At 46.9% G+C, this 13,921-nt stretch overlaps 1 protein-coding gene across 1 annotated transcript in view; it reads right to left on the reverse strand.

Annotated features, from left to right (window-relative positions):
• LOC140398454 (sterile alpha motif domain-containing protein 14-like) overlaps positions 1-13,921 on the reverse strand; it is a 495,360-nt gene that overhangs the window by 15,253 nt on the left and 466,186 nt on the right. The window contains exons 8-9 of the mRNA XM_072487148.1: positions 12,518-12,628; positions 1,278-1,439 (exon numbers count right to left, since the gene is read on the reverse strand). Of these exons, the coding sequence (XP_072343249.1) occupies positions 1,278-1,439; positions 12,518-12,628 (273 nt within the window). The remainder of the gene's footprint in view (positions 1-1,277; positions 1,440-12,517; positions 12,629-13,921) is intronic.

Here is a 13,921-nt window from a genome sequence, read left to right on the forward strand (position 1 = left end):
CAAGTGCTAAACATTTGTGCAATCTACCACTTAGTGCTCAGTGGGGGGGGAAGGTTTCTAGGTCAGAGCGGGGAGTTGTTCATGTTTTTTCTCACATTTTTGTTGCCATTTATTTTGCTTGAACGCTGATGATCCCCCAGGTGTTATAAAACCCACAGACAGTCAGGCCATCAGAGTTTCTCACAGAACTGCTGTGTCCCTCCATAACCGACTCTGTATCTAGGTCCAGAACTTTTACAGGTACTACTTTTATTGAAAAAAGAGGTAACTGTAGTTTTCTTTAGATCATATGTGAAATTAGATTGCAGTATCTCAGTGCTTAAATGGCTTTATATAAGTGAGCTGTGTTCTCACCATCTATGACAATTTTGTTCCAACTTTGAAGCCTCCTCAATGCCAACTATTATCCTTGAGTTGTTTGAGAAACAGCCATACACTGTACTGGGTCTAAAGATAAATGTAATTTTCATCAGGTAAAGAAAGATATGAGATTCTCTTTGTGCCCCACCGTGAAGGTACTCACTGAGGTTGATGTACCATTGATTCAACTATGATCAGAAAAAAATAGATATTTTCTTTCATTCTATATACCTAAAATATTCTCTTTGTCGCTTCTAACATTGGCTGTCTTAAATATTTCTTCACTATGTTGAACGGATTAGGCATTGTGTCTAATATCCCACATGTATGAAACTAAAAACTGTCACAAGATGTTCAACTCTTCTAAATTGTAATATTTATGCCTGTGGAATTATCACCCTGCTTAGTAGTGTCTCGTGACTCATCAAAGTACAAGTTAACTTGAAATTTTATGCATTGTCATTACTAATAGCATAGTGGGGTCGTTTGAGATGTTGGGGTGGTCGTTGCTGCCCTTTTTAAAGTTACCCCAGACCCAAGTAAAGGTCCCATGCTTAGAGTTATGAGTCACATCCAATGGTGGAACCAGGGAATGTTCGGTAATAATGGCAGAAGAGCTAGAACCTGAGAGCAATTGGCTTCTTGTAGGCGGAGAATCCTTTGGGAAGAGGACTTGTGTTTCCTTTCAGCATACCTGAAGTAGGCAACAGGAAACCATATCATACATTTCTTTTCCTAGCATGTTGTTCAGTGAAGTTGAAAATGGAAAGCTTCTATGAGCCACTGACGTGGAAAGAGCAAAATCACGAAATGCTGGGAACTGAGCAGAAGACCATACATATGCAGATCACAACTACATTGCAAATCATCCTTGTTGCAAATAAAAAACACTTTCATCTTTACTTCCCCTAACTTGCCTTCAGTTTACTTCCATCCAAGTGTAATAATTGTTCTCCATCAATATTGCCAGCAGTGAATTCTGATACGCAGTGATCCATGTTCAACCCAATTAGCCACTGGCAGACTTGCTGAGTTGTCCAAGTTGAAACAAGGCAATAGGGCTGCCCTTCATCAAGAAACTGGTGGATAAAACAAATGGGACACAATTACTAGATATTACAATCTGGTAAAGACATTTGTTGAGGACAAAGGAACTTTAAAACTATGTTGCTCGGGTGTTGAATGGCATACAAAAGCGAACTACAAAAGTATCTGTCAATACAAATATCTAATGAGTTTGTTATTCCAGCTCTGTTTTTAAGGCGTGTATATTTTAAAATAGAATCAATTCTGAAATGCTGGTGTAATATGTTTTTTACACAATTCAATGGATGTCGTATTATGGAACATGATAGGATTATGCAAATAGTCTGCAACTTAAATAGTTGCAATTGGACTGAGGTAACCTGATTTTATTTTGAATGATGATAATAAATGGGACCCAAAACAGAAAGGCAACAGTACTCATCATCCTTATTTTTAAAATCTTTAAATGATAAAGTTGAAGAATGACACTACAGTTCACAACCTCTTTTTCCTCTGGTATGTTCTCATCCATATTTGGTCAAATGATATGCAAACAATCCCAATGAATTATAATTTTTTTTTTTAGCGTGCCCAAATCTTTTCTTTTCCAATTTAGGGGCAATATAGCGTGGCCAATCCACCTATCCTGCACATCTTTTGGGGTGAGACCTGTCGTATTAGGTACACTGGTCTAACACTGGCTGCAACTGGATGCAGCTTAGATCAGAAAGATACTCCAGACCTTGAAGTTAGTTCAATCAGGTTGATTGAACTAATAGCACAGGTAGCACAGTTCTCCATAAGTTCGACTCTCTGCTAACTTAAGTGTGGTTACTCTGTCTGACTGAACCAGACTAGCTCTTAGCCACGTGGTGGAGGTGTGAGATTGTAACAACATCCTTGACTGACTCTCTAGATGTTCATCAGTGGAAAGAGGCAGAGTGTGAGTGCCTCGTGTCTTTTATAGTCATATCCTACCCCTGAGTGTCCTGCCTGCTTATTGGTCATGTCCTGTTCTCTGTGTCCATTAGCTGCTTGTCTGTATATCATTATGTGCGTGTGTGTGTGTGTGTGTGCCTGCATATCATGACAAGACCCACACAGACACGGGGAGAATGTGCAAACTCCATACAGACAGTGACCCAGGACGGGGTTGAATATGGGTTCTCAGCGCTGTGAGGCAGCAGTGCTAACCACTGTGCCACTGTGCCACCCACAAGACCGATGAATTAAAGAAATTAGTACAAAATATTCTTCCTACGCCAACATGAAGTTGCTGCAAGATATGCAATAATTAGGTGGGGAGAAGGTTGAGTCCAGAATGACTTCACCCTGGCATTTGAATCCTCGTTAGATTTATGGCCTTTGACCAGTTTGTACTGACTAATAAGTGGCGAACACCACAGTGCCTACCTATTCTGGAAAAACATTACCAGAAACAAGGTGTTGCATCTCCAAATTACAAACAAACTGTTAATTAATAATAAATTAAATCCTCTGCAGTGCCCATCATGACCTTGGCCAAGGACGTGGGATAATTACCGTCTCTCTGAGCTTCATTCCAATGTGTGGGATCCAACGATCTGTCTCACAAGTGTCTTAAACATCATTCATCCCATTCAAAATGCAAAGTGGTACAAGTTCATAGCACCAATACTGATGCAAAGCTATCCTGCTTAGGAATGTACATGTTGATAGGTTTGAGATTAACAATCCAAATAATCTGGATTGCACAGTTATTGCTTACGTATATCTATTTGCAGAATAAATGGGTCAGTTCTGCCATAAATTAATAAAATCTGTTCAAAATGCTCACATATCATTGGCCCGATCTAACCAATTGGGTACCATCATTCCAGATGGTAAGAGGGGTAAAAACATCCATGGCTAAACAAGAAGGTCAAGGACAATATACAACAAAAATTAAGATATACCATGTTGCAAAGGCCAGTGGCAGGCTGGAAGATTGGGGAACTTTCAAACCTAAACAAAGGGTTACTAAAAAAAGTAATAAAAAGAGCTGAGGTAAATTATGAAAGAAAACTAGTGCAAAATATCAAAAAGGATATCAAAAGCTTCTATAAGTACATAAAAAGGAAGAGAGTCGCTAAGGTGAATGATGGTCTCTTGAAAGATGAAACTGGAGAGTTAATAGTGGGAACACAGAAATGGCAGAGATGCTAAACCAATATTTTGCCTCAGTTTTAATGGTGGAGGACACTAGAACCATTCCGATAGGAACGGGCAATTCAGAGGTAATAGAAAGAGTGGAACTTAGAACAATCAACATCAATAGGGAAACAGTACTCAAAAAAGTATTGGGATTGAAGTCCCCCAGGCCAGATTACCTACATCCTAGGGTGCTCAGGGAAGTGGCAGTGGAGATAATGGATCCATTGGTTATAATATTCCAAAGTTCCCTGGACCACGGTAAAGGTCCAAACTCCCGCCGAATCCCGCTGGCGTGGTTCCAACCTGGTACCACCCGGCGGAAGGTCGGACCCGCGGCCGCGGTGGACGTCCTGGTGGGGGAGCGGGGGATCTGACTCCGGGGGGAGGGTGGGGCCACCACGGGGTCCAGGCCTGCGATCGGGGGCTTCCGATTGGCGGCGGCCGCGATCTGGAGGGGGCCTACCTCCTTCTGTACGGCCCGCTGTAAGGTCCCCGACATGTTGCTCCGCGCCACCGCGGAGATTCGCATGCCATGCAGGGCCGCCTTTCGGCGCCGGAGCAGCGCACAGCAAGCTGGCATTTTTTGCACGTGCATGATCGGGCCAGGGTTGCCAGTGTGGGTGATAGAGGGTTGCAGTGGGGTCCAGGTACACTACCATATTGCGCTCGGGCTTGGGGGGAGGTCAGGGATTCTTTCAGGGGTCTCGGAGATCAGAACACCATATTTAAATGGTGTCCTAATCTCTCGTTACAATGGAGAGTTTGCTGGACATACAGTGCACCAATCATTCTCTGAGGTATGGCACATGTGCCGTCGAGTAGGCACTTGAGAGTTGAGGAGTGTGAAATGCCATCACAATTAACAAGGCTAAAGTGTCATTTGAAATAGCCTGCAGCTATGAAACTAGAGGCTGCTCATAGTCAAAGGGAGTGAAATTGAATTTCAGGATAGACGCCACAGCAGGGTTCTGTCCTGGAAGAGTTTGGTAGGACAGCTGTAGTTGACCCTGTTATGGGTCTCCATAATATTTAAAGTTGCTTGAAGGCCTCACAGATGCAAAGTCCCTCACACTGGCACAGAGGTGACCTCCAAACTGGAACCCTTCAGTCACCTGACCAAGCCCAACCCCCCTGACAGGTCCCGACACCTGACCCTTCCCTCCTCCCCACCCCGCAAACCTTCCCCCCAATCTCCTCACTCTCCCTCAGTAGCCATTGTGTGACGCTCCGCTCGGGAGTCGGGTAATTCCTGGGTAGCTGCTACATTTGACTTCAATCTCGTTAATGAGACTGAAATGATGCAAATGAGGTTAATGATATCCTTGTCATTTGTGAGCATGATCCTGAACTCGCCATCGGGAGCGGAATGGGTAAATCGCTAAATGGTTTGCGTCCGGTCCAAATTTTGATTTTGCCCTCTCCCGCTATCCACCCAGCATACCTAAATCCCCCCTGAGCGCAAAGCATGGCTATTTGAAGAAAGTACCTTGCGAACCAAGTTATAAACCAGTATATATAAGACAATGCCGTTACTTAGTGATGTATGATGTGAAAATCTGTGATCGTGGGCTGGATTCTCTGCCACACCGGGAACTCCGCTACCGGCGGGGGGCAGTGGCGAATCCAGCATTGGACAGAAAACGAGATCGGCGCAGGTGCAGGTCTTGAGAAACGTGGCCCCGACACAGTGGACCTTTCTCTGTGTGAAGCTGTTCCACCGTGGGCAATGGGAAAAGTTTTGAGGGTAAGAAAATAAGGCAATCAATGTTTCAAACAATGTGATGATAGGAAGATGAAGTTCCTCCTCACGATTCTGAAGCTGCGGACGTTCTGAAGATTCTGCCTCGGCTTCTGCTGTGAAGGAAGGCTCGAGAGGGAAGAGGGTTTTCAGCTGGGGCTGAAGTGTGGGCTTCAACTTACTTTCACCCAAGACATTAGGTGCTACCAATTCTCTGGCCGTGAGATCCTCTATGGACTCCAGCATGGAGTCAAGCATATTGTTCTCTCTTGACAACTCTTCATGGCTATCCAGCAGTAGACAATGCATTGCATTGATGGGTTCTATGGTGCGAAGATCTGAATATAGCAGCCATGCCACACTAAACACAGCTGACTCCTCAGAAAAAAGACAACAGCGACGTCATATAGTCCAGCTGTAGATTGGAATAATATACCAATCCATTGGACCTCACCTTCCAATAATCTCTCGATGCTACAATGTTCTTTTCCTCATTACTTGATTCACGAAAGAGCCAATCCAGGGTGAGAGGGTCTTCCTGTGGATAGCCATTGTCTTCTGCAGTGCCTTCTGTATTTATCATCACTGGCCTAGCTTCGTAAAGAACTGGGGGATCCATAACCTCAACATATGCCCCGGTTTTAGTGGATGATGCCTCTGTGATGAAAATGAAATTGCTGCTCAATGAATAAACCTTCCCAGCTGCGAAAAACTGAAAACCCACACAGGTTTTACATTGAACTTTGGATATTCTTCCATGAAAGGCATCCAGTTGTCCAAATGCAGGTTTTTCCAGAATACCCAGTAGGACGCCAACATCTCCACCCAATAAGGATGTGTGTTGATTGTGAACAACATAGAGGGAATCAATAATCTGTCACTCCTTGTAGCAAAGACGGGCATTTAGCTAAACATTATTGGAAAGTTTGTGCCACCTAAACCTTGCAATTTAATACCTGATGGATGGAGGTGTATTGATTGAAGCCAGTCCGGATGGTCAGTGAGTATGCTAATGCCAGTTTTATGTCATATTTAAAGTTGGCATCAAAGCCTTTAACTTGCACTATAACTGACCGAGAGTCCTGAGTCCATTTACTTCCCCAAGAAACTTTGTAATTCCACGTCTGTCATTATTTCCAGTTTCTTGGATGGAGTGTTTCTCATAATCTCTTCCTCCTCTATTAAAGTACTTGGACTTTGCAGAAGCACTTGAAATATCAAGGACGATATTCCTCAACTTAGTGTCGGGACGAGGCCACTGAATCCCGCGCGAGACCTCTCTCAAGATTCGTGACGCTCGAAACGTCGCATGAGATTTAACGGAGTCTCGTGAGACATCGCGATCTGGATCTTACCCTCACTGGGGGTGATCCAGATCAGCATATTTAAATGACAGCGAGTCATCCAGACTCAAAACATTGGCTCCCTTTTCTCTCCACAGATGGTGTCTGACTGCTGAGATTGTCCAGTACTTTCTGTTTTTATTTAAATGAGCCATTGGGCTAATTGAAATATGTGCTCGCCGGATTCTTCTGACACCTGAGGCCTAGCAACTGTGCCATCTAGTACTGGTCCATATTTGTGATAATGGCACCTGGGGGAGTCTCCCAGGCCATTTAAGGCCCCCCCAGGTGGTCGGGACAGGACAGGGTAGCACACTGGCACTCCCTCTGGCATCCGGTGCTGCCAGCCTGACACCCTGGCAGTGCCACCCTGGCCAGTGTGCCATGGTGGCACTATCAGGGTGCCAGGCTGGCATTGTCAGGGTGTCCAGGTTGGCACTGCCAGGGATCAGGCCTGGGGGGGGGGGGGCTCCCTAAGGTTGGGGGGATTGTAAATTGTAAATGGGGCGGGTCTGTTAGGGGGGGGACGGGTGGAAGATCGGTGCAGTCTTCCAAAATGGTGTCCCGATTTGTGGGCCGCCTTCCCTGCTGTAAAGCCAAAAAAGCGGCCAAGTGCCATTGAATTGTGGGCCGTTTATTGGCACCACAGACACTGAGAAACATCCCGGGAAATTATACCAAAACTGCACATCGTTTTTTTCCGGTTGAATCGCACTGAAAGCACTCTGCTTCCCCTGTTGGGCAAGCTTGGCATCTACATTGTTTCTTTGAACCACAACATAATCATCTCAAAATGACTGCTGTGGTGGTTCCTGCCCGTTTGACCATTTCCGCGGACTTTGAGTGGGTGGGACTGTTGTCCTTGGGCCTAACCAGTTAACGCCATCATTTAGCGCCTCGGTGTTGCGAAGGATTATAGCCCGACTAACCTTTCTACATTTGGCCTACCTCACATATTGAACTGCTTGATCCAGAGTGAGATTGTCTTTTATCAATGACGTTGATGAAAATGTGGTCACGAATAAGCTCCTTCAATGCAACATGTCCACAAGAGCTAGCTAGGCAATATAGGCCAGTAAGAAACATTTCAACTGGTTGCACTGGTCTTTGGGAACTTTATTTAAAATGAGCTTGCTCTATCACAAGCTAAAATACACGTCGAAGACTTTGAGGATTATGTTGAAGTCTGCAGAGGCCTTTTCAACCCTCTGCAGGATTCTCTGGTCTCCCAGCCGTGTGTTTCTCTGCAGCAGGAGGCAGCGTGCCATTCGATGGTGGTGTGTTGGGTGTTCTGGATCACATACAGGTCACCAACACTTGAAATAGTGCAACACTATTTTATTGAATCATTACCTGTTTAAACTTACTTAGACTGTGGGTTAATACGATACTAGCTTTAACTAAAGACCTTTGCCTTGTCCTAACCAGTCAATGCACTCAGCACAATGTGAATGTCTGTGTTGCAGGCTGTGAGCTCTGTCCTCCTAGCTAGCTGCAACTCGAATGAGCGGGAACTCTGATGCCCCCTGTCTTTATAGTGCATGTGCTCTCACTGGTGATTGGCTGCGGTGTTGTGTGTGTTGATTGGTCCCACTGTGTGTCCATCAGTGTGTGTCTGCATCATGATATTATGACATCCCCCCTTTTATAAAAAATGTACCTGCGTGGCAATAAATAGTGTGGTGAATGTTCCTGACTATGTGTGTGCAAAATATTTACAGGACTATGTACATAAAAACTAAGCTATTTACATGGGAAGGTGCCTGGTGCAGAAAAACTGTGTGTCACAAGAATAACGAGATGAATACTATATACAAACCACTTGAACGATTAAACGGAAGAACAGAACAAATCAGAAAGTCCATAAGTCCACAAAGTTCACAAATTAAGTCTTTGAGGTGGGAAATTAATTCTGGTTGACCGTCAGGGTGGCACACCACTCATCGTCTGGATCGATGCTGTATACCAACAGCGGCTGGTGTCTTTGCTTCGGGGACAGCCTGTTTTTCGTTATGACACCGACCGAAAAGGCGCCTTCGGGTCCTCGGTGTCACTGCTGTGTGGGAGGTCCGCATCGGACTCGGTGACCGTGGATTGAATTGCCCGAACATTCCTGCGAGGCTGGCTGAAACGATATGAGTTGGCAGGCTGAGCTGCTCGACAGCAGGCAGCATAGTGGCCAAGTCTTCCACATCGAAGACATTGTCGAGATTTTGCGGGGCATTGCCACTTTAAATGGGCGGAGCCACAGTTGCCGCACGTCGTGACGTCAGCACGTTCGCTGCGCCACTGCGCATGTGCGGTGCGGTCGTGCATGGTGCACACCTGCGCATTATGTTCGTCAATGTCGCCGTCCCCTCGTCTGGTGCGTACATGCGCGGGAGTCCGCGAAAAGCGCGCAAAATGGCCACCCTCATCCAGGCTGAGGCCCTGGAGGTGCTCAATCACTTGGACCCGTTCCGCCTCATGGGGACCTTGCCGCGCCGTTTCAGCCGCTTGTATATGGGAATACCGACTCGTGGCGTTTTCATGTAAGACACAGGTCTCGATGGCGGTCGCTAGGGTGAGTTGCTTTACTTTGAGGAGCTGCTGACGTAGGGGGTCCGACTGAACACTGAAAACGATCTGCTCGCGTATCATGGAGTCGGAGGTGGGCCCGTAGCTGCAAGATTGTGCAAGGATGCGGAGGTGTGTAAGAAAGGATTGGAAAGGTTCACCCTTACCCTGCAAATGCTGCTGGAACACATAGCGTTCGAAACTTTCATTCACCTCTACGCTGTACTGAGTGTCAAACTTCAGGAGGACCGTCTTGAACTTCGTCTTGTCTTCATCATCTGCAAAGGTGAGAGAGTTGAAAATGTGGATGGCATGGTCCCCGGCTGTGGAGAGGAGAAGAGCAATCGTTCTGGTGTCCGAGATGCCCTCCCTATCCGTGGCTCCAAGGAAGAGCTGGAGGCGCTGTTTGAAAATCTTCCAGTTGGCCCCGAGGTTGCCGGTGATGCGGAGCGGCGGTGGCGGGCTGATGTTGTCCATGTCACAGGATGACAGAATGCTGGTAGAAGGCAGATCACTTGCAGGCAGGTCTAAGCAGTGCTAGTATCCCACCACTCCTGGTATCATGATGTGTTGGGTGCACTGGATCACATACAGGTCACCAACACTTGAAATAGTGCAACACTATTTTATTGAATCACTAACTGTTTAAACTGACTTAGACTGTTGGCTAATACGATACTAACTTTAACTAAAGACCTTTGCCTTGTCCTAACCAGTCGATGCACTCAGCACATGGTGAATGTCTGTGTTGCAGGCTGTGAGCTCTGTCCTCCTTGCTGGCTACAACTCGAATGAGCGGGAACTCTAATGCCCCCCCGTCTTTATGGTGCGTGTGCTCTCACTGGTGATTGGCTGCGGTGTTGTGTGTGTTGATTGGCCCCACTGTGTGTCCATCAGTGTGTGGCTGCACCATGATATACTGGTGTATATTATGACAGATGGTGGCAGGATTCTTTGCTCCCACCGGTGTCAATCAGATTTTCCATTTAAGCCACACCATGCTGCCGCGAAACCCACGGGGTGGGGGAGGGGGTGGGGTGGAGTGTGCTGCCAGTGGGAGCAGAGAATCTCGCCGCCAGCGAATGGCCGGAAAATCCCGGCCCTCCTCTCTTAAAGAGTACATCGTCAGTGACCAGTCGCATGGCAGAAATGAATGAACTCACCTGTTGCTTCTACTATTTAGTATGAAAGCACAGTGCTGCTTGATATTGGAGGAAGTGTTTCTCCCATAACTCCCATTTCTGGCCTCTCTACGGGCCCCCAAGACCTTTGAACTGGAGGGGTGGGGTCAGTAAAAACTCACCTGGTATAGACATCGTTAGCAATTTCTAGTTTGTCTCTTTCTTTGATAAATTTGTAGATTATTCCGTGTACCAGATTTTCCTGCACTTTCTTCCTGTGCTCCCGTCAATGCCACTTGATTAGATTGGTGTCATCACCGCCACTACCATGTTTCATATACTGGTGGCAGGGTTGCTGGCTTCCGGTATGCACGGCATATCTTATCTAGAGACTGTAGTCTTACTCTAGTACTGGTTTCAAAGTGGTTTATTAACACTGCATACAACTTAGGGTTTTGGAAGTGGAATGGTTTAGCACACTGGGCTAAATTGCTGGCTTTTAAAGCAGACCAAGGCAGGCCAGCAGCACGGTTCAATTCCCGTACCAGCCTCCCCGAACAGGTGCCGGAATGTGGCGACTAGGGGCTTTTCACAGTAACTTCATTGAAGCCTACTCGTGACAATAAGCAATTTTCATTTCATGAGTACAGACTGTTCCATCCTCTCTCCCGAATATCTAACACATGACTTTAGATGTCATCGATACATCATGGTCTACAATTCACTTATTAACACAGTTGTGAACCCAATGCACTCCAACGGCCTCCTGACAGCAAGACAGAGGCCTAGTACTCCAGGCAGGTCTAGAGGCCCACTCTGGTTTCCTGTGTTCCTTATAGAAGGGTTCCTTTTCCATTTCCTCACTCCCCACTCTCTCCCCCCACCCCCCAACAGTGGTGGCCTGACTGCAAGATCCATTTTTAGCTTATACGTCAAAAAAATTTTATAGAGGCAATGACTCCATCTTGAAGAGCTTACTTCCACTCTATGCAGCTCCTTTCAAATTAGAAGACCTCTGACTGACTCTTCAGCCTTGCGAGCCCACCCACCATCCTTAATTTGACACTGAGCTCGTCTCCTAACAAATGAAGGGGCCGCCTCCATGAAAATCGTCATGAGTGATTGTCTTATCTCAGAGGCAGGTTTAGGACCAGGAAACAATCGCGACCCTGTTTCCCCCAGCTGAGAGGGAAAATCATATTCACTCTGTCTTTGCAATTGAGCTGAAGTAAGAATTAAGCTTGACTGAAATGACCCTCAATTGTTGAGTAGTTGCCAACACTCAATACCAGGGCTGAAATCTTCCAGCCCTTGCCACCGGTGGGATCTTCCAGTCACACCGATGGCAACCCCTCCCTCCCCGTGCGGGCAAGCAAAACCCCATAAACATCGACGAGACCGTCGGTGGGAAGCCCTAGGTTTCCCAATTGATATGGGACAGAGTTCTCCCAGCCCTGGACCAGGCCGGAGAATCCCCATGACCGGGGCCACGCCGTCCCGATGCCAGCACGCGATTCTCCGCAGAGTGGCGAATCGGCGCCGGCGTGGTTGGCACGGCGCCGGTCGTGGGCCGCTCTACGTGGCTGGCCTGCCGATTCTCCGGCCCAGATGGGCCGAACGGCCATAAGAAAAGAACCGAGTCCCGCTGCCGCAGTCCTAACCTGCTCTGAGCCGGCGGGACCTTGGCGTTGAAGGGTCGGGTGGCTGCCTGTGGGGGGGGGGGGGGTTGGGGAGGTCCAACCCCAGGGGGGCCACCGATCGACGGGCCGGCCTCTGTGGCTGGGGGCCTCCATTCCTACGCGGCGGCCCCTGTAGTCCTGCGCCATGTTGCGTTGGGGCCGGTGCATTGAAGGAGGCCACTGCGCATGCGCGGTTCCCGCGGCGCACAGTTCTCACCGGGATCGGCAGCTGGAGCGGCACAAACCCCTATGGGGGCCAGAATTACTCCTGGCAGCGGCCCGTTCACGCCGTCGTAAAACGCAACAGCGTTTACGGCAGCGTGGACACTCTGCCGCCGGATGGGAGAATCCCGCCCACCAGTGCTTGAATGCTTGGGCTCAGTAGCTCCTGTAAATGCAGAACTGAAGGATGACCAAGGAACCATAACTCGTAGAGGAGGAGAAAAAACAACCAACAATTGAGAAAAAGAAGCATAAAAATAAAACACAAAATAGCGGATCATCCAAATTAAGAACACTTACTTCATCAGAGGACAGAGACAAAGTTGGTGTCGCTCGTGATTCAGTAGCTGAACTACTTAGAGTTCTGGGACTTCCACTTCGCGGACTGGAATCTTCGCTCAGTGTGGATTCCTATGTGCACAGAGATGGATTTGAATTACATTTTATTTATGGGCACGATTCCAGTAAAGTTTTAAATCCTAATCCATGATTGAAAACAAATAAACATGAAGGGTTAGAAATTCGTCTTGGGTGCTATCACACAGGTTGCCTTGGGTGCTATCACAATGCACGGGAACACCCACTACCTGCAAGTTCCCCTCCAAGCCACTTGCCACTCTGACTTGGAACTGTATCACTGTTCCTTCACCGTCGTTATGTCAAAACCCTGGAACTCCCTCCCTAACTGCACCTTGTGTGTGCCTACAGCACATTGTGGTGGTTCACCATCACCTTCTCAAGGGCAATTAAGGATGGACCAACAAATGTTGGCCTAACCTGCAATGCCTGCACCCTGCAAAAGAATTAAAAAAAACATCCTGCTCAATATTGACTGCAAACAATGGAATTGATTATTGTGTGTGACAGATGGACAATGAGGTACCACTGTTTTTGCACATGCTTTTTTAAAAATGGATTCGTCATGGGATATGGGCGTCACTGGCTAGACCAGCATTTATTGACCATTTCTAATTGTCTGTGAGAAGTGTGGCCAGCGACCTTCTTGAACCGCTTCAGTCCAATGTGGTGTAAGTACATCCGCAGTACTGTTAGGGGGTTCATTCATTTTAGGCTTTGTAGGGGCTGTGTCCACTGAGTGGTTGACCATTTCGCAGGGCAGTTAAGAGTCAACTATATTGCTGCGGATCTAGTGTCACGTGTAGGCCAGACCAGGTAAGGACGGTAGATTTCTTTCGCTAAAGGGAATTAGTGAATCAGACGGGTTTTTATGATAGTTGACAGTGGTTTCAGAGGCGCCAGCACTGAGGCTAGTTTTTAAATCCAGATGTTTATACATTGAATTTCAATTCCACCAGCTGCTGTGATGAGATTTGAAACCTTGTCCTCGGAGCATTTTCCTGTGCCTCTGGATTACAAATCAAGTGGCATTACCACTTTGTCACTGCCTCCCCTAATCTAGACTAACACAACCGGGCAAACGGCAACAGACCTTACATAGCATTGATCAATTGGTCACATTTGAACAAGAATGGAAACCTTTCATGTCACTGTGGTGCCTAAGGTCAGTCTTCAATTAAAGGAACAACTGCATTTTAAAGTTAACTTTGATTTTCTTTTTGTTCCACCTTTCTGTTGGCTTTCTCTTCCAATATTGCTCCCTCCTCTTTTCACTTGAACACCTGCAAGTTCCTAACCCTAACCCTAATCCTAACCCTAACATAACCCTAACCCTAACACTAATCC

Source organism: Scyliorhinus torazame, chromosome 21 (genome assembly GCF_047496885.1).
Source record: "Scyliorhinus torazame isolate Kashiwa2021f chromosome 21, sScyTor2.1, whole genome shotgun sequence".
Classification (NCBI taxonomy): Eukaryota; Metazoa; Chordata; class Chondrichthyes; order Carcharhiniformes; family Scyliorhinidae; genus Scyliorhinus; species Scyliorhinus torazame.